Here is a 20080-nt window from a genome sequence, read left to right on the forward strand (position 1 = left end):
TGGTTATTAAAAGGTAAATTCACCAACTCCACACACAGGATACTGAACTCATTGGGAGAACCGGTTTCACAATGTTCTAGGCCATCCCTGAAACTTGTCACCTATGAGTAGAGGTTGCTGCAGGGAGTTTTGAATTGATGACCTTACCCAGCGACCAAGCCCTTAAATTGAGCCCATGCTTGCTCTGCGATCCATTAGATAAGTCTCACTGAAATTCAGTGTACAACACCTTTCCACTCTCAACACTGACTCAATCCCAATTTCATTATTCGAAACCTGCCTCAGAGTTCAGTAAGCTATAGGCAGACTGGGTTGAACTGTGGCCAGCATATGCATCTTCACTAGTGTATTAATGCTATGAGAGAGTTTAGACAAGGAATTTTAATAACTTTAAACTTCTAATATAGAATAACACGCACCAATTCCTGAAGCTTTCCCAATGGTTCCAGGAGATGGAAATACACTGTTTGGTGTATCACAGAAAGATCCTATGCCTGATCCCAGGGCTGTACTGAATTAGGCTTGCCACAGTTGCTGTTATGAGGCTTTTTTATTACTTCAATTAGAAAAGGCATTCACAAAGTTAAAAGCAGGTCAAGTAATAGAATTCTGAAGGTTCATTTCATACATATCACTCCTACAATGCGAGTACCATGTATTTTTTTAAAAATGGAGCTGAAATTCACAGGTTGAGTAAGTGGAATTCCAACACATGAGCTACTCCTCCCCCCTACCAAACCAGAAGTTCTAAGACACAAAGTCCCAGCCTGAGAAAATGTGGAGCAGAGAGATAAGAAAATAAACAGGTAGGGAAAATGACCACAGAGCGGGTGGCCATGTGACCCATGACATCTTTACCCAAGGGAAATTTTACCAAAAATAACTTACGAAGAACAGAACTTACTTTTTGCTGCAGGCTAAAATTTCATTACTCTGCACGGTACATCTTTCTGGGTTTTCCGTTTTTTCTAAAATGGTCTTCCCTACTTTTCCTCGGAAGATTTGATTTTCTTGCACTGCTCCCTTAGCTTGGTCCAAGATTGCAATCCCATAGTCGTGAAGAGATTGGATTCTGTTTTTTGTCACCTGAAGCAAAGCATATCTAAGCATTATGTCATGGACCCATCCCATCAGTACATAAGTCATCTCCTATAGTAAAAAGAAACCTCAGGCTATTTTAACATTGACAAGTAATGCAGCCAAAGTAGGCAAGATGGGTAGATGGAAGCATATTCTGGATTACACTCTAGATGCAAAATACTGCAGCTGTATGTTCATAGAAAATAATGGTTTGGCCCTCAAAGGTCGCTAAAGACTATTTAAAATTTTGATGCAGAACCCACCTTCATATCTGCATTCTCAAGTAGCTGCAGACCACATCCATGATTTCCCAGGATGTCATTCTCCAAGACAGTCCCTTCTCCCTTTGAGGTGACACCATGGCTGCTGTTGTCATAGATACCATTCCCCCGAAGTTCAACTTTGCATCCTGCTTCTACAAGAACTCCACCTACACTGTTGCAGGTGATGCTGTTGTTTGTGATGTGGGTAAATTGACTGCTCTGATAAACTGCAATCCCATTGTCATGATTGGCATGAACTGCGTTGGCTATTATGTTGAGTGTCTCACTGCTCTTTATGTACAGTCCAGCAGCTGGTGAGAAGAAATTAGAGGAAAAAGAAAGAATATCAGCCAGCACATGAAACTGCAGTAATAATGCACAGGCTGGAACAGCAAAAGAGTAGCTGGGTGAACAAACAATAAACCTTTCTATAACCAATTTGCATTATGGTTGAATTTTTATCTAAATGAACTGATAATTCCAATATTGCCATTTTGGGAGCACCATTACCACAAGGACTGTGGCAGTTAAGGGGAAGCCAACTAGACATGGGCAATAAATATGGTCTGGTCAGCATCACCCACAGGAACAGGAGTGAGCTTGTTTTGCCATTCTATCAGATAATGGCTGATCTGTATCTCAACTCCATTACCTGTCTTTGATCTAAATCTCTTGATAACCTTACCAAAAAACATTTCATCTCAGTCTTAACAATTTCAATTGACACTACCTTTCAGGAAAAGAGTATCAGATTTCCACTACACTTCATGCTAAGCGCACCAAGAACAAAACAAAAACCTGAACAATATGCTACTGGGACAGGTTAATGGAGGGAGAATGTCACATTATCACTGTGGAATAATACAATGATACACCTAGCCTTTAAAGCAGGTTGCTTGAAAAGTAACAACCCAGACTGCCAATCCTAGTGATGTTTTCTATTACTACCACTACGTAATCCCCTGCACACTTTCAGCCTTGGCAAAAGCTATTAATTGTTGAGATGACACTTTTTAAAACCATCCAGAATTTTGAAGAAGTCATACAGACTCAAAATATTAACTCTTTGTCTTTCTCTCCACAGATGCTGTTGGACCTGCTGAGTTTTTCCAGCATTTTCTGTTTTTGTTTCAGAATTTCTGTCATGTCTGTTGTGAATCTTTCATTTAACTATCACTATGGGGGATGGGAAAAATGGATATTCCAACTCTGGCAGGGAATCAAAATAAAGACGGCAGCAGATCAGCCTCCCACTCCACCCAAAGGAAAGGAAAATTAGGATGGAGTGTATAATGATCTACCACCACCTGTTTTGCACCCCCTCTAAAACTGAATTTTAATCTTCTACCCTTTGCATTTCACTTACACGCAATTTTCCACTCTCACTGCAAGTATGTGCCCTACACCAGCTAGAATTTGCAAATAAATCAAGGCAGTGGGCTGATCCAGAAATCTAGAGTGGTGGTCGCACATTGCGGGAGGGTAGCTGAAGTCAATGGAAATGAAAGTCGAGAGAATGTTTAATGGCTGGCTGAACCAATATTGATTTTTTTTTAATAGCTTTACGCCAAGTCAAAATTACACTTACCATTCTGAAGGGGGCGGGGGGGTCTTCAACAGTAGATCTTATCAATTTAGAACTGAATTACACCAGTAGGTGAAAATTGCCCCACAGTGTGCTTTGCATGGTATGGTGCCCCTACCCTTATACCGCAGCCCATCTTCCAATATATATTGAGCAACAATTGGGAGATTTGCTTGTGGCTAAAAAAAAGCACTTCATCAGAGCCACCTCGTCACTTAGAAAAAAAATTTAAGCCAAAGAAGAAACTGAGGTTTAATTGAATGTGAAAGCAGACTTAGAATTAACGGCACACAAAGTGGTAATTCAGCCCAACAGGGGTTTTTGTCAATGTTTAAGCTCCACAGGGACCTCTGCCCACCATCAACATTAGGAGTATTCTCACCAAGTTTACAAGTTTCTATTAGAATAAAGATAATAGTTTTATTTCTAATAACTACTACTTTCACTTTCATTATATATTCTCCATCAGCCAAACTGTGATTTTGTTTTTAAATTAAATTATCCTACACTAGCTTTGTGATCAAATGTCTGAAGACATTTAATACTCAGCCATTGAAATCAACTAGTCACATGTTTCTGGCAAGCTACATACGCTAGTTGCTATAACTTCAATTGCCCACTTACCGCCGTTGTGATTGATGTTGTTAAACTCAATCAGTGCCACGGTGATTGGCTTGTGCGACGTGTATCTCTCCTCGTCACTGTCAAAGTCATTTTCCCAATTGATGGTCTCCCCTTCATCATTGAAATTCTCATTGCCTCTTTGGTTGTTGAGGTAGTCATTTGCGTCATCTTTACGACAGAAGACAGCCACTCCATAGATATTGTTGCGGCTGATCTGATTATTGGCAATGTGGGGTAGACTAGAGGACATGACCCACACCCCACAACCCTTGTTACCTGCACAAACATTTACCAACAAAATTAATTTCTTAATTTGAGATTCAGAAAACAAAGAACAACTTTATTTGAGATGCATTTGTCCTTTCAGACTTCTTGCTTTTTCTTCTCTCTCTCTGGAAGTGTGAAATACAAACAGGTGTACAATTCCATCAGTAATCCCACCCTAAGACTGTCTGGTAGCTGATCTTGACGTAGGAGATTAGGTAGTGAGTACTGCCGCACAATTACAGAATCTGACCTCATTTGCACAGATACGGCCTTCCCAACTGCCATTTGCTGACAGCAGCTCCCTTGGTACTGACTGGAAATGGAATCCAAGACCATTCTGGCCACTGTGGTGAGGGGGAGTGGAACAGGGATTTTAACCCTGCTTACCCATTGTAAGTAAAGAAAGCAAGTAAAGCATCACTTTTACAGGGCAATTGAAGTACGGCTGACTGACAGGATGTTAATGAGACTAACACAGGATGAAACAGGAATAGACTTTTTACATGATGCACTAAAACTACAGCTTCTGCAGGATTTTTAGATATCAGTCCCTTTACCGGGATGTATGCAAGTCTCTAAAGAAACCTCTACTGTAATTACATCAAGTTTACAGCACAACAACTGGCCATTTAGCCAGCCAAACTAAACTATGCCAGCCTTTTTATCCACACAAGCCTCCTTCCCTTCTTTGCCTAACTCTAACAGCATATCTTTCTATTCATAGGAACAGCAGGAGACTACTTAGCCTCTCAAGGCTGTTCCACCATCATTCAATGAGATCATGGCTGATCTGGGACCTAGCTTCATATATGCTTTTTCCCCAGATCCCCTGATACCTTTGGTTTGACAAAAATCGATCAATCTCAGATTTAAAATTAATAATTAATCTACCAACTGTTATGACCACAGCCGGTGTTTCCCAGGGGGAAACTTGGCTTTCCGACCATAACCTTTTTTTGTATTCTGAAATCGAGAAGACGACGTACCGATCTCAGCAGTAAGAGGTCCAGTAACACTTTTGGGATTTTAAAAATTAAAAGTAAAAGTTTTATTAACCAAAATAAATGAAAACTTAAGTGCACAAAATTACAGTTACACAATTAAGGTTAGTCTTACAAAACATTCCCACAAAAAGACTCTACTTGTACAAGTAGATACCTCAAGGCAACACTCCCTTATAGATGTCCCTTAAAGAAATCCAATAACATTACATAAGGCAAACTGCTGTAGCTTCAGTAAAGGCAAACCACATGACCTCTACTTCCACTCTGCAGTGGAATTCACTTTAGAATAAAACTGCTTGTTGCAGCTCAAGACTTTTCTAGCTTGACTGGATGGTTGATTCAAACCGCATCCTCTCCCAGCCCAGAGCTCCAGCTATATCCCAACAGCTCAAGCAGCCCTGCTATCTCTCCACAGTAACACTAAATACATTTTTTCCCCTTTCATCTCTGGTTCCATTGTTCTCACACCTCTTTGAAACGCAAATCCTTCCAAAATATAAAATCCTTTGTCTCTATCTTGTCTTTGCTTTTGGGTCAAAATATAATAGTCCCACTACTATTTACCAATGGAACTCCTGCAAAATACAAACACGTTTCTTTTCACCTCTGACTCCCCTTTGATATTGAAACAAACTCTCAACATAATCGAAAAATGCAAATGTTAGACCTATTTACTTGTAACTCAAATTTAACACCTCTATCCTTTTCATGGCTCAATGCCACCCCCCCCCCACCCGCCCCCAGACAACCTGACTCCTATCAATCTCTTGCCCAGCTTAATTAAATCATACACATACATACACACATAGCCTTCTTTACACAGAATAACACATTTCACAAAAATATTTTAAAAAATAACATCCATTCTCACACCAACCTTTATGTGACCAAGTGTCTCCAACTTTCACTCCTGAAAGGGCTGGCTCTAATTTTTTGACTGTGTCCCTCAATCCCAGACTCCCCAACTAGTGAAAATAGCTTCTATCTACCCTATCTGTTTCCTTTAATATCTTGAAAACTTCAATCACCCTGAAACCTTCTAAATTCCAGGAAATACAACCACAGCTTGTTTGGTAAATCTACACTGTACTCCCTTCAAGGCCAATATATCTTTCCTAAGATTTAGGACCCAGAACTGCTCACAGTGCTCCAGGTGTGGTCTGATCAGGGCTTTGTGTAGCTGTAGCATGACTTCTTGTATTCTATTCCTCTAGATATAAAGACCAACATTCCATTAGCCTTCTTGATTTTCTGTACTTGCTCATAACATTTTAATGAACAGTACCTGCACCCCACCCCCCCGAAAGTCTTTGGAGTGCCAGTATTTCTAGTTTTCATTATTTAGAAAGTACCATGTTCTAACCATTGGAGGTCTAAAGTGAATGATCTCACTTGTCTACCTTGAAATCCATTTATCAAAGTTTTGCACATTTAATCTGTTAATATCTTTTTGTAATTTTATGCTTCCTTCTAAGCTGTTTACAATGCCACCTATCTTTGTACCATTGTCAAATTTAGATGTGTAGTTTTCTATCCCATCATCTAAGCCATTATTAATGAATAAAATGAATAGTCAAAGCCCCAATGCAGATCCTTGCAGGACACCACTTATCACATCCTGCCAATTACGGTACCTTCCCATTATTCCTACTGTCTCCTTCTGCTCAGACAATTTCCTAACTGGGTTAATAATTTGCCTCCAATCTGATAAACTAAAACTTTAGCTAACAGTCTCTTGAGGGACTTTATCAAATGCATTCTGAAAATCTAGGTAAATAACATACATTCCATAGAACCATAGAAAAGTTACAGCACAGAAGGAGGCCATTCGGCCCATCTTGCCCATGCCAGCCCGCGGACACCCAGGTGCCCTTTCTAATCCCACCTTCCTGCACCCGGCCCATAGCCCTGCAGCTTACAGCACTTAAGGTGCAGATCCAGGTACTTTTAAAAGAGTTTAGAGTTTCTGCCTCTACCACCAACTTGGGCAGTGAATTCCAGACACCCACTACCCTCTGCGTAAAAAAGTTCTTCCTCATGTACCCCCTACATCTTCTGCCACTTATCTTGAATCTATGTCCCCTGGTTCTAGAATTCTCCACTAAGGGAAACAATTTTATCCTGTCCACTCTATCTATTCCCCTCATAATTTTGTACACCTCAATCAAGTCACCTCTCAGCCTTCTTTGTTCTAAGGAAAATAACCTCAACCTATCCAATCTCTCCTCGTAGCTACACTTTTCTAACCCTGGCAACATTCTTGTAAACCTCCTCTGCACTCTCTCCAGAGCTATTATGTCCTTCCTGTAATGTGGTGACCAGAACTGCACACAATACTCCAGTTGTGGCCTCACCAGTGTTTTATACAATTCCAACATTATATCCTTACCTCCTTATATTCTATACCTCTGCCAATGAAGGAGAGCATTCCATATGCCTTCTTTACAACCTTGTCTACTTGAACTGCTCAGGGACCTGTGTACTTGTACGCCAAGATCTCTCACTTCATCTACCCCTCTTAGTATATTCCCATTTATTGTGTGATCCCTGTAACTGTTTGACCTCCCCAAATGTATGACCTCACACTCCTTTATGTTAAAATCCATCTGCCACTTTACCGCCCACTCCACCAACCCATCTATATCGTTTTGGAGATTATGACTATCCTCTAAACTATCCACTACTTGGGCAATCTTTGCGTCATCTGCAAATTTCCCAATCGTGCCCCCCATGTTCACGTCCAAATCATTAATATATAACACAAACAGCAAGGGTCCCAGCAGTGAGTCCTGTGGAACACCACTTGAGACAACTTTCCATTCGTAAGGGCATCCATTGACCATTACCCTTTGTTTCCTGTTACAAAGCCAACCTTTTATCCAGTTTGCCACATTACCCTGAATCCCATGGGCTTTTACTTTCCTGACCAGACTGCCATGTGGGACCTTGTCAAATGCCTTGCTAAAATCCATGTACACAACATCCACTGCACTACCTTCATCAACCCTTCTTGTCACTTGCTCAAAGAATTCAATTAAATTTGTGAGGCAAGACCTTCCTTTAACAAATCCATGCTGACCATCCCTGACTAGTCCATGCCTTTCCACATGACAGTTAATCCTATCTCTCAGGATTGATTCTACTAATTTGCCCACCACCGATGTAAGACTAACTGGCCTATAATTGTTTGGCATTTCCTTTGATCCCTTTTTAAACAATGGAACTACGTTTGCATTTCTCCAGTCCTCCGGTACCTCCCTTGTATCTAGCAAAGATTGGAAAATCATCCTCAGAGCATCTGCTATCTCCTCCCTGACTTCCTTCAGCAGCCTCGTAAACAATCCATCTGGCCCTGGTGACTAATCGACTTTCAAGGATTTCAACCCTTTGAGCACTTCCTCTCTCTTTATGACTATCCCTTCCAATATCTCACAATGTTCCTCCTGGATATCTACATCCTCCCTTTCCTTTGTAAACACGGAGATAAAATATTCATTCAAAACCCTTCCCACAGCCTCTGCATCTACACACAAGTTTCCATCTTCATCTCTGATTTTTCCTTAACTGACCTTTTAGCATTAATGTATTGGTAAAACATCTTTGGGTTATCTTTAACTTTACTAGCTAATCTTTTTTCATGCCCTCTCTTTGATTTCCTTATTTCCTTTTTTACTTTGTCCCTGCACTTCCTATATTCGTCTAGGCTATCTGCAGTGCTTAGTTCTTTGTGCCTATCGTACGCTTTCTTTTTCTGTTTGATCTTCCCCTATATTCTTCTAGACAACCAAGGGGGGTCTAGATTTGGCAGTACCACTCTTATTTTTGTAGGGGACATGTCTACTTTGTACAATTATGATCTCGCTTTTTAGTGCTTCCCACTGGTTTTCCACTGTTTTATCCTCCAGCAGTGCTGTCCAGTCCACCTCAGCCAAGTCCCTTCTCATTTCTGCAAAATTTGCCTTCCCCCAGTTCAAGACTTTTACTCCTGCCTTATCTCTGTCCTTTTCCATGGTAATGCTAAATCTAATCGAATTGTGATATGACCCCGATATGGTCGCCAACTGTCACTTCACCCACTTGCCCTTCTTCGTTCCCTAAGACTAGGTCTATAATTGCATCTCCTCTCATTGGGTTTGTCACTAATTGGTTGAAAAATTTTTCCCGGACACACTGCATAAGTTTTTCTCCCTCAGTGCCCCTTATGTTGTTTGAATCCCAGTTGATATTAGGGATTCATATTCAGTTGATATTCAGATGAAAGGTCACAGACCTGAAACATTAACTGTGTTTCTCCACAGATGCTGCCAGACCCACTGAGTGGCTGGGATTTTCTGGCCCTGTTGCGGGCGGGACCTGCCACAGGTGAGGCTACACCCCAGTCAGAAGTCCATTGACTTGCGGCGGGACCGGAAGATCGCGTCGGCGGGTGGATGCAGAAAATCCCGCCGAGTATTTCCAGCATTTTTTGTTTTAATCCATATAAATTTCCCTATTCACTACGCTAGTCACCTATTCAAAAAGCTCAATCAGATTAATCAGGCATAATCTATTCTTTACAATCCATGCTGGCTCTCCGTGACGAGCAGAAAATTTTCAAAGTGGTCAGTCATCTGATAAGTAATTATAGACTCTAGCAATTTCCTGACAACAGATGTTAGGCTAACTGTTCTATAATTCCCCAGTTTCTCTCTGTTACCTTTCTTAAAGAGGAGAATGACAGGCACAATTTTCCAACCTAAAGCAAGGTTCCTGAATTGATAGAACTTTGGCAGGTTATAGTTTGGACATCTGAAATGTTCTCACCTCCTTCCTTTAAAATCATGGGATGGAAACAATCTGCTCTGGGGATTTGTTGCTCTTTAGTGCCATCAATTTTTCCACAACAGTTATCTTGCTAATGTTATTTTTTGCTGTGTCCCTGATTCAATAATAGTTATCTTGAGATGTCTGGCAGGCTAACCTCTTCATCTATTGTAAATACTGGTGCAGAGTAATTATTTAGCATGTCTACCATTTCCTTATTTTCAATGACATCACCATTATCAGTTTTCAAAGAGCTCACATTCCTCTCGACCATCCTCTTTTCCTAATATAATGGTAAAAGTTGTGTTGATTTTGATAGCCCTTGCCAATTTCTTTTCATGCCCCTTTTTCGTAGCTCTAACTATCTGCTTTGACGCCCTTTACTACTCTTTGTATCCTTCCCATTTGCCAGGATTCACATTTTCTTCTATGCTTTTTCTTTTAGTTCTATGTTGTCCCTTTAGTTGTCTTTGGCTGTCTTTTTTGACAAATAAAACTCTTGCCTTTTAGCGGTAAGCACTTGCCCTGTGCCCTTTCTTGATCCAGATTTGCCCAGTTTATGGCGGATAGTCTCTGCCTCATCCCATTGAAATTCAGCCTTATCAAAACCTAGAATCATAGTTTTCCATGTTTCTCCCTTTCAAACATTACACTAAACTCATCCATATTATAATCACTATTAATGTTCACACATTGTTAGGCTATTAACTAAATCTAGCTCACTACCAAATCTAATATGGTCCACCTTTTCCCCCATATACTTGCCCTCAAATGTATCTATGTCATTCACTTCAACTACTCTTTGTGATAGCGAATTCCACATTCTCACCACTCTTTGGGTAAAGAAGTTTTTACTGAACTCTCTTTTGGATTCATTACTGACTGCCATATATTTAAGATCTCTAGTTTTGGTCCCACTCAAGTGGAAATATTTTCTCCAAGTTTATGCTTTCAAATAATTTTATTATTTTAAAGACCACGATTAGGTCACCTCTTCAGCCTTCTCGTTTCTAAATAAAGAGCCTCAGCTGTTCAGTCTTTCCTGATAGTTATAACCTCTCAATTCTGTCATCCTTATGAATCTTTTTTGCACTCTCTCAAGTGCCTCTACATCCTTCTTACATTATGGAATCCAGAACTGTGCACAGTACACATCAGATATGGCACATGGTTATAGAATAAAACAGACATACTGGAAGCGTCATTTTGAGTAACTGAACAGACTAATTAAAGTCCAATTCCAATGGAATTGTAAAGCATCCATAATATTGCAAACAAACTTTAAGGCTATAAAACAATATTCAATAAAGTGCCAGTACTCCCTAATCAAAAGAAATTAGACATAAGTACTCAAATGTGTTTAGATTTCATTCAGTATAATTATAAGCTCTAAGTGTAAAAGGTTAATTTCCTACTCGGGCCTTGTCATGACCGTGAAGGAGGGTGTTAACAGAGCACACTCATTTAGGACCATGCAAATTAAATCAGGGAGATTAACTACACCACATTCTCATCACAGCTATGGAATTCACAGTGCAATTTGGACCAATCACAGTGGGAAAATTTACATGAAATCACTGTGAATTAATGACACATTTGTTGAACATTCAGCAGTCCTGTGCAGAAAAGAAGTGAATGACAAAAGATGATGTGATTAAGATTGTGAGGATCTATCAACAATTTCCTATCCAGTTAATAAATCAGCCATCAATTAAACAAAGAAAACAAGATAATCTGCTTTTAGTGTTCACTTGATAAAAATACTGCTAAGAAAGCCTACTTGGCCCTATCTTAGGACAACTGTCCAAACACTCCCCCGCACACCCCTCTCCCCCCACCACTCCTGAGTGTCATAGAAACTTATAGCACTGAAACAGGTCATCTGGCCTATCATGCCTGTGCTAGCTCTTTGAAAGAGCTATTCAACTAGTTCCACTCCTCTGTTCCTTCCCCATAGCCCTGCAATGTTTTTCTTTTTAAGTATATATCCCATTTCTTTGTTCCCCCTCCACATTAGAACATCCAACTGTTTCTTAAATGATCCAAGGGTTTTCATCTTCATTACTCTACCTAAGTCCATTCAAAGTGTTGACCGAATTCTGAGTGAAGGAATATCAGACATAAATTTGCCATTTATAAGTTTGAATCTGTGTCCTATTTTCCCACTCTGGTGATTTAGTTTAGAGCAATTCTCCATTCTATCTTTTTCATGCTGTTTACAATGATGTAAAGCTCCACATAGTCACCACTCAGGCACCTCCTTTCTAGGCTGAAAAGCCAAGGTTTCACCTAGCTTTACCTTAATTTACACCCTTAACACTGGGGGTTTAGCCTTTTGGCTCTTCTCTGCACAACGTAATCAGTTGAATGTCTGTCTTGTGTCTTGGTGACCAGAACTGGACACAGTGCTCAAGGTGCCATCTGACCAAAGCACTATACAGTTTGATCATTAGTTCCTCTGACTTGTATTTTATTATTTAATGACATACTGTAGTTTAACATCCTATTGGGCTTTGTTGATTGCAGCTCTGCACTGGTTGGGCATGTTGAACATTGCATTTACTAAGACCCCTTGATCTCTTTAAACTGATCTACTTCAACACCATTCCTTACTCCAGTGGCCCAGGAGCACTCTGTTCTGTAGTAAAATACCTAGAAACTATTCCAAGATAGGGTGCCCTAGGGTGCCAGGATATTGGTTACTACAATATTTTCTCTTCTGTCTTGATTTGTTATTTGCAAAATGGCTGTTTCACCAGCAATCTGTCTATTTGGGGTGGATACAGCGGCAGGATGAAGGAGGTAATGAGACTAGGCTTGTATGGAGTATAAATTCTGGCATAGACTTAATGGGCCAAATGGCCTGTTTCTGTGCTATAGAGTCTATGTAATTCTGATCTGTATTCTATAAATCCCTTTCAACATTATGGAGATCTTTGTCACATCATTAATCGAACAGAACATCTTAATTCATTATCCTCAACCAATCTGCACTGAGGCCAGAGTAGTTAGCAAAAACGAACTTACTTTGAGATTTGATTACACAAAGCACAGAAACTTAAAAATGAGCTGAAATATAATCTATTGCACCCTTACCATATATGGTATTTCCTTCTATTAATCCTTTCCCTCGCTCACCCACGACAACTCCATCCGAATAACCGTAACAGATGAGATTCTTTCTCAGAATAGGATCTCCTCCTCGCCGAATATCTGCACCTCCCCAATGATTTTCACGTATAATATTTTCTAAAATTGCAACGAAATGTAGGTAATATGACAACCAAAAAACCAGTTGAAATGCAAACCAAGTTAAATGTCATGGAAGAACTTACCCATCTGTAACCAAGTAACTGAAATCAGTGGATTTTTGGTGGAACTGACAGAGTTTACCCATTTATGCCCATCTCTGGGAGTTGGAGTTGAACCTTGGTAGAAATTACTGGTGCATCAGCAAAGTGGGATGCACATAAAACTCTAAGGAATGGGGCAGTGATCAAGGTGTATACTTACTAGGAAAACACTGCACTGTGCCATTTCCAAGACCCATGGCTATTTCAGTAGCCCTGTATTATTCTCTTCTTTTTTCCAATATCCCCCCATCTCTCCTGAAGACTGTGACCAATGCTTACACATGCTTCTATGAGCTGCACACACCCTGCTCTACCTATTTTTCATTTGTGGATCTAAATAGTTAATGTCGTCAGGTTATATGACAGTAAGGAGCATCACAGCTGAGGCCAATCCTGCCCTAACCTACGCACTTCTCCAGTAGCCCCCAATTATTTTTGTGCTTCAGTTAACAGAAGAGCTCCAAACTCCAACTATAAGATCAAACCATGAACACAGTCAAGAGTTGTACACTGCCTGTGGGGAAAGTTTGTAGAGAGCCCTCCCCTGATGGATGCAGTTTTTTTGAAAGGTTGTGAACATTAAGCGGGAACAAAGGTACTCTTCATTCCAAAACAACAAGTACTTCAGACTTGGAAAAGATCATACACACAATAAGGTATAATAAAAATACATCCCCCCCCACATCATTTTCTTAAAAGACAGTGTGTGCTCAAGTCCTTGATAAAATATAGAATAGCAAGATAAGCACAGACTCGCAGAATACTTAATTCAAATATTTGTGCCTTGGTTAAAAAGCATAGTATTTTCTGTGTTGTAAAGTTGCATACTGACCTAATATTTGGCCCCTTCCATTTTCATTCACTGCAACACCTGCGGCAAGTCCTTGATATATGTGATTCCCACTGTGAATAGACACATTATCAACTGAATACACACTACATTAGGAAGTGTTACTGTCTATATTAGTGGTGGTTAAAGGAAGAAATCTCTGACCACACCTGTAAAGTCACCACTGGCACAACCCAGGATCCCAGCCTTAGCCCCCATTCGCATTCTCTCTTTTAAATGCTTCTCCTTTGGAGTGTCACCCAGAGGTTTTTGCATGCATATCAATGACACTCGATGCTTTGAATGGGTGAGTGAAGAAAGAACTTAAATTTACATAGAGTCTTTAATGATCTCAAGATACCCCACAGCCAATGAAGTAACTTGGATGTGTTGTCAATCTTGTAATGTAGGAAACATGGCAGCCAATTTGCACCAGCAAGATCCCACAAACAACAATGAAATAAAAACCAATATGACTTAAAAATAGGTTGGTCAGAGAGGTAAGTATTGACCAGGACCACCTGAAAGGGCAGATAGGACCTTAGCTTAATGCCTCCTCAAAAAGACAGCACAACATTGCAGCACTTCCAGCATGTCAGAATCCACGAGGAAAGGCATTATCACCCTCATCTACAAGCACAAGGGGGGCAGGGAGGAAATTAGAAATTGGCGACCCATTTCACTGTTGAATGTGGACTATAAGATTCTGTCCAAGGTCATCGCCAATCGGGTCAAATCCGCTCTGGAATTGGTGATTCACCCTGACCAGACCTGCACTGTGCCAGGCAGGAAGATCTCTGACAGCCCTGCGCTGCTCAGGGATACAATTGCCTATGTACAGGACAGGGATGTGGATACCTGCCTCATCAGCTTGGATCAGGAGAAGGCCTTTGACAGAATATCGCACACCTACATGGTGGATGTGCTCTCCAAAATGGGGTTTGGGGAGGGAATTCGAAATTGGATCCAACTGCTCTATACTAACATCAGTAGCGCAGTCTCAATCAATGGGTGGGAAACAGATAGCTTTCCGATTAAATCTGGAGTCAGGCACGGCTGTCCTCTCTCGCCTGTTCTTTTCGTGTGTTGCATAGAACCCTTTGCCGAGTCCATCAGGAAGGATCCAGGCATAAGAGGAGTGACAATCCCAGGCAGTGGAGGCACTCAGGTAAAAGCCTCCCTGTACATGGACGATGTCGCCGTCTTCTGCTCGGATCCGCTGTCGGTGCGCAGACTGATCCACATCTGCGACCAGTTCGAACTGGCCTCGGGAGCCAAGGTAAATCATGGGAAGAGCGAGGCCATGTTCTTTGGGAACTGGGCTGACCGATCCTTTGTCCCCTTCATTGTCAGGGCTGACGGCCTGAAGCTGCTGGGGATATGGTTCGGAGGGACCAGGGCATGCGTTAGAAACTGGAAGGAGCGAGTGTCTATGGTGAAAAGGAAACTGGGCATGTGGGAGCGACGCTCCCTCTCCATTGCGGGTAAGAACCTGGTCATCAGGTGTGAGGCACTCTCGCTGTTGCTGTACGTGGCGCAGGTCTGGCCCATTCCACACTCCTGCGTGGTGGCGATCACTCGAGCCATCTTCCGCTTTATCTGGAGGTCAAAAATGGATCGTGTCCGCAGGGACGCGATGTACAAGCCTCTAGATAAAGGGGGAAAAAACGTGCCCAACATCGCCCTCATACTGATGGCCACCTTTGTGTGTGGCTGCATCAAGCGGTGCGTAGACCCTCAGTACGCAAACACCAAGTGTCACTATGTGCTGAGGTTCTACCTGTCCCCGGTGTTGCGAAGGATGGGTCTGGCCACGCTGCCGCGGAACGCTCCAAGTAGTTGGACCGTGCCGTACCACCTGTCCCTCGTGGAAAAATTTATGCAGAAAAACACCTTTGACCACAAGTCCATCAGGCAGTGGTCAGCACGTAACATCTTAGAGGCCCTGAGGGAAAAGGAGAGGGTGGATCCTGTGGGATGGTTCCCCGAGCAGACTGTCAAAGTCATTTGGCAGAATGCCTCATCGCCAGAACTTTCCAACAAGCACCAAGACGTGGCTTGGCTGGTGGTGAGAAAGGCCCTCCCCGTCAGATCCTTCCTACACGCCAGGAGTCTCACCCCCTCTGCACGTTGCCCTCGAGGTGGCTGTGGTGGGGACGAGACCGTTGTTCACCTCCTTGTGGATTGTGCCTTTGCAAAGAAGGTCTGGAGAGAGATGCAGTGGTTGCTGTCGAGGTTCATCCCGCGCAGTTCTGTGACACAGGACTCTGTGCTCTACGGGCTGTTCCCAGGGACACACACCGAGACAAACATCAACTGCAGCTGGAGGATCATCAACTCGGTGAAAGGTGCGCTTTGGTCTGCCTGAAACTTGTTGGTCTTCCAGCACAAAGAGTTGTCCCCGACCGAGTGTTGCGGACTGGCACAATCCAAAGTCCAGGACTACGTGCTGAGGGACGCACTAAAGCTTGGGGCAGCTGCCGCAAAGGCACAATGGGGAAGGTTCGCTGTCTAAGACCTTTCTGCCACAGCGCAACGAGGGGCTGGGAACTGTTTAAACCCCCTTGGGCTGTACAGCTCAAAATGAAAGGCTGTAAATGATTGTAATATTGTTTGTACTGATGCACCTGGTGATACATTTTGTAAAAGTTGAACTGGATTGTAGCCTTGAAATGGTGTTTTTGGAATGGTTTGGAATGTGATTGAAGATATTTTATGAATAAAGTATATTTTTACAAAAAAAAAACATTGCAGCACTTCCTCAGTACTGCACTGAAATGTCAGTCTGGATTTTGTCAAGTCTTGAGTGGGACTTGAACCCATAACCTTCTGACTCAGAGGCAAAAGTGATACCACAGAGCCAAACCTCAATACTATCAACCCCAAAACTTGGGTTAAGGTAATTTTGGGACTAAACAGTGTTACTATCTGCTTCAGATGTCATGAAGATGTTCACTGACTTATCACCAACATCTTTATAACCTAGAATTCATGCAAAAACAGTCATAGCATAGTCTAATGACTGTTTGATGGTCAACTTTATTATCACAATAAGTCATTTATAATTGACTTTTGAAAATAAATACTCAGTACCTAAGCAAGACCTTAGCTTGGGAATATTCCATAATATTCTTTCAAAAAAAAAAATCAATGCTTTGAAACCATGTTTTAGCAAAACTCAATGAAATGGCTGATATCAAGGTTTCCAGACTTTGTTACAAATCTAAATGCACAATGTACCTTTTTCCACTGTTACTTTTTAATGAAGATATGCAGATTACATTTAACTATTCATGATATACACACAAAGGAGGTAATGCCACTTGGGATTTGTAGATTCAGCAATTACTCTTGACAAAAACACGGTGTATTGCCTATTTATACCTCAGGTGCTAAGCAACAAAATGCAATTCTTAGTTAACACAAATGTATTCAAAAGACTCCAGGTCATGCAAATATCTTTAATGCTCAGTCAGTCATTACACAAACCCCAGGAATCACAGCTGTGCCTGAGAGATTAGGACCCAAATGACAGAAGCTGCAAGTGAGACAGGTTACTAGAGCACTCACCACACCACTGGGTTTCCATTATATAAAATGTAGATGCCAGCTTCTTTATTTCCATAGATTCGATTACTGCGAATGATGCCTTTTCCATTTCCGAGCACAACAATCCCTGAGCGATGGCCACTGTGTATCTGGTTACACTGCAGAGCAAAACAAAAACAGGGAAACACCACAATTGAGTATTGCTGCATGAATGCCATCACCTCTGCCACGCAGCACTAAAGACCCATTGTTGTTTCTGAATATTCAGACTCAAACTGTTAGGCCATTATAAAATAGCTCAGATACAGCTCTGGTTGAGTAGCTGACCCATGCAGACAAGGACATCTCTCTTGTCTCATCCCCAACAGATTCAGCCCCCAAGTTTGTGCTGCTAGGGATAGGGTATTGCACACAGGTAGGGCACTCTCTGAGATTGGGGTTAAGGAATATTGTTGGGCCAGAATAGAGGGAGCCTTACTCTCCAACCTAGGCCATGTTTTGATGTTCAAGGTAGCCAAATGTTTCAGTGTTAGGGTGGTGGAAGCATGCTTTAATTAGCCTCAGGCCATTTGTTCCAGCTCCTGATTACAATTCAATGATTCTTCTCCGATGTCAGGTCATTACAGAGCTGCATTTGTCTGTAATCGAACTCCACCTAACGCCATGACAGAATTAGCATTATCAATCTTCATTCATGAAGAAAAAAGTCAGTTGATTTCTGGCTAATCAATATACATGTTTTGATTATCTAGGTCTCTTAACATGAGTTTGTTTTCATCCAACCCAATTTCCTAACCTAATGAAAAAAAAGACTTAAGCAGTAGGGGAAAAAATAGGAGTATGATGACTCAAAAATTGTTTTTTTTTGTTGCACCTTTCGTACACATTGGTGTGGAGGATCTGGCTGTTGTGGAGGGAAGCATTCACCACATTGAACAGCCAAAAATGGGCTAGGTGGAGTAAGTCACTCTCTACTCTGTCCCAACAATGAGTGGAGTGGCACTTCCATTTTCCACATCAGCCTTGATCATCACCTTTCTCAGTACAATCTCCAATTTAATGGCAATTTACACAAATTGGAGGTTCCTTTGCGTTATGAAGTGCTGGGTCATTAGGACATTGCCCAAAGTCATTCATGTAGAATCAGAACTGTCAGAAGAGTGATGCAGATTTTCATCCCATCAGTTTGGGCTGAATTCAGATTCAGACATTAAAAAGTAAAAAAAAAACATGTAACATGCTATGTTATTAGAAACGTTAAAGTGATGGTGTTACTACAAACGAAACAACCTACAAAACTATTTTTCAATGGACATTAAATGGAAAAATATTCTTGTGAAATACTTTTGCGAAGCAAATTCTGATACAACCAGTTTAAGTAAATTCTGTTTGGGATTAAGAGCTACACTGAGCTTGGCTGCTTGTCAAAATCAATGGTAGCAAACACAAACAAACAGCCATGCAAAACAAAGGGTTAATTACCAGTATCAAAGGGTTGGCTCCCTTCCGGATATCAATACCAGCCTCTGAGTTGGAGTGGATGTTGTTGTCCGCGATTAGACCACCTGCTGCCAGTCGTAAAAAGATTCCTGATGCTTTGCACTGACTAATTTCATTCTTTATCATTATAATCTGAAGGCGAGAAGCAGGACCATTAGCTATTTACCAAGCAGAGCACATTTGTTTAATACTAAACTACAGTAGCCACCCATGTTTACAAACTATTAATTACAGTATTAATTCATTAAACAATTCTATTTCATGGATATTCAACACAAATGGTCAGCCTTGGCTCAGTGGTGACACTCATAAGAGTCAGCAGGTTTTGCATTCTTACTTCACCGATTTAAATAGATAACCTAGCTCACACTTCAGAGCAGTACTGAGGGACTGTTGCACTGTCAGAGATGCCATCTCTCGCATGAGACTTTAGATCGAGGCTCTATCTCAGAAACTTTCTCCAGTTCTAAAATACTCTGAGAAATCCGCATTCCTCCTATTTTGTCCACCATTAATGGCTGTGCTTTCATTTGAATAGTACCTAACCTCTAGAACTCTCTCCCTAAACTTCGCCCCATACCTCTCCTCTAAGAACTTCCTTAAAAATCACCTCTTTCACCAAGCTTTTGGTCATCTGTCATAAGGCCTCCTGTTTTTTGCTTGGTGCCAATTTTTGTCTGATTACTTCATAGCTATGGGAAGTTTCATTACCTTAAAAGGTGCTATATATATGCAAGTTGTACTTGCGGACGTACTGAGTGAGGTGTTTTAGTGGGAGAATTGGGGGAACAGAGAGTATTTGTACCTCACATTTTTTTCTTAATAAAAAATCACCCCCCCCACCACCCAATTTTTGGAGCAATATTTTGGACTGCATTTTCTCACCAGCCATTCCAAGCTGTTATTGTCCAACTCCATGTTAATATGCACTGCAAAATAAAAAGGCAATAACCCTCATCACTTAAAGAGCACTTTAAAAATGTTTCTGAACAGGTTTTTTTCCCCCACAGCATAACACGCTAATTGCCTAAAGACACAATAATTTGGCCCAATAACCCGGATTATTTCTTCTGCATCACTTGTTCTACCATTTGTATTTGCTTTGAGTCCCTGTTATAGCTTGGGTCAAAACTATGGATTAGGATTTCAAACTCTACTGCCTAACAAATGTGTGCAACTTATTCAATATTAGAATTTGGACCATTTTCATTCTACTTCAAAGT

The 20080-nt window shown here is 41.2% G+C and overlaps 1 protein-coding gene across 2 annotated transcripts in view; it reads right to left on the reverse strand.

Annotated features, from left to right (window-relative positions):
• Nucleotides 1–20080, reverse strand: part of fbxo10 (F-box protein 10) — a 51412-nt gene that overhangs the window by 5483 nt on the left and 25849 nt on the right. The window contains exons 4-11 of one of the 2 annotated variants that reach the window (XR_013580431.1): nt 18840–18989; nt 17379–17515; nt 13812–13882; nt 12723–12875; nt 3553–3828; nt 1344–1654; nt 905–1086; nt 420–556 (exon numbers count right to left, since the gene is read on the reverse strand). Coding sequence is in view for 1 of the 2 variants with exons in the window: in XM_078569847.1 (XP_078425973.1) it covers nt 905–1086; nt 1344–1654; nt 3553–3828; nt 12723–12875; nt 13812–13882; nt 17379–17515; nt 18840–18989 (1280 nt within the window). In the remaining variant the exon portion in view is untranslated. The remainder of the gene's footprint in view (nt 1–419; nt 557–904; nt 1087–1343; nt 1655–3552; nt 3829–12722; nt 12876–13811; nt 13883–17378; nt 17516–18839; nt 18990–20080) is intronic. The other variant, XM_078569847.1, reaches the window with a different exon arrangement.

The sequence above is a fragment of the Cetorhinus maximus genome, chromosome 2 (genome assembly GCF_964194155.1).
Source record: "Cetorhinus maximus chromosome 2, sCetMax3.hap1.1, whole genome shotgun sequence".
NCBI lineage: Eukaryota > Metazoa > Chordata > Chondrichthyes > Lamniformes > Cetorhinidae > Cetorhinus > Cetorhinus maximus.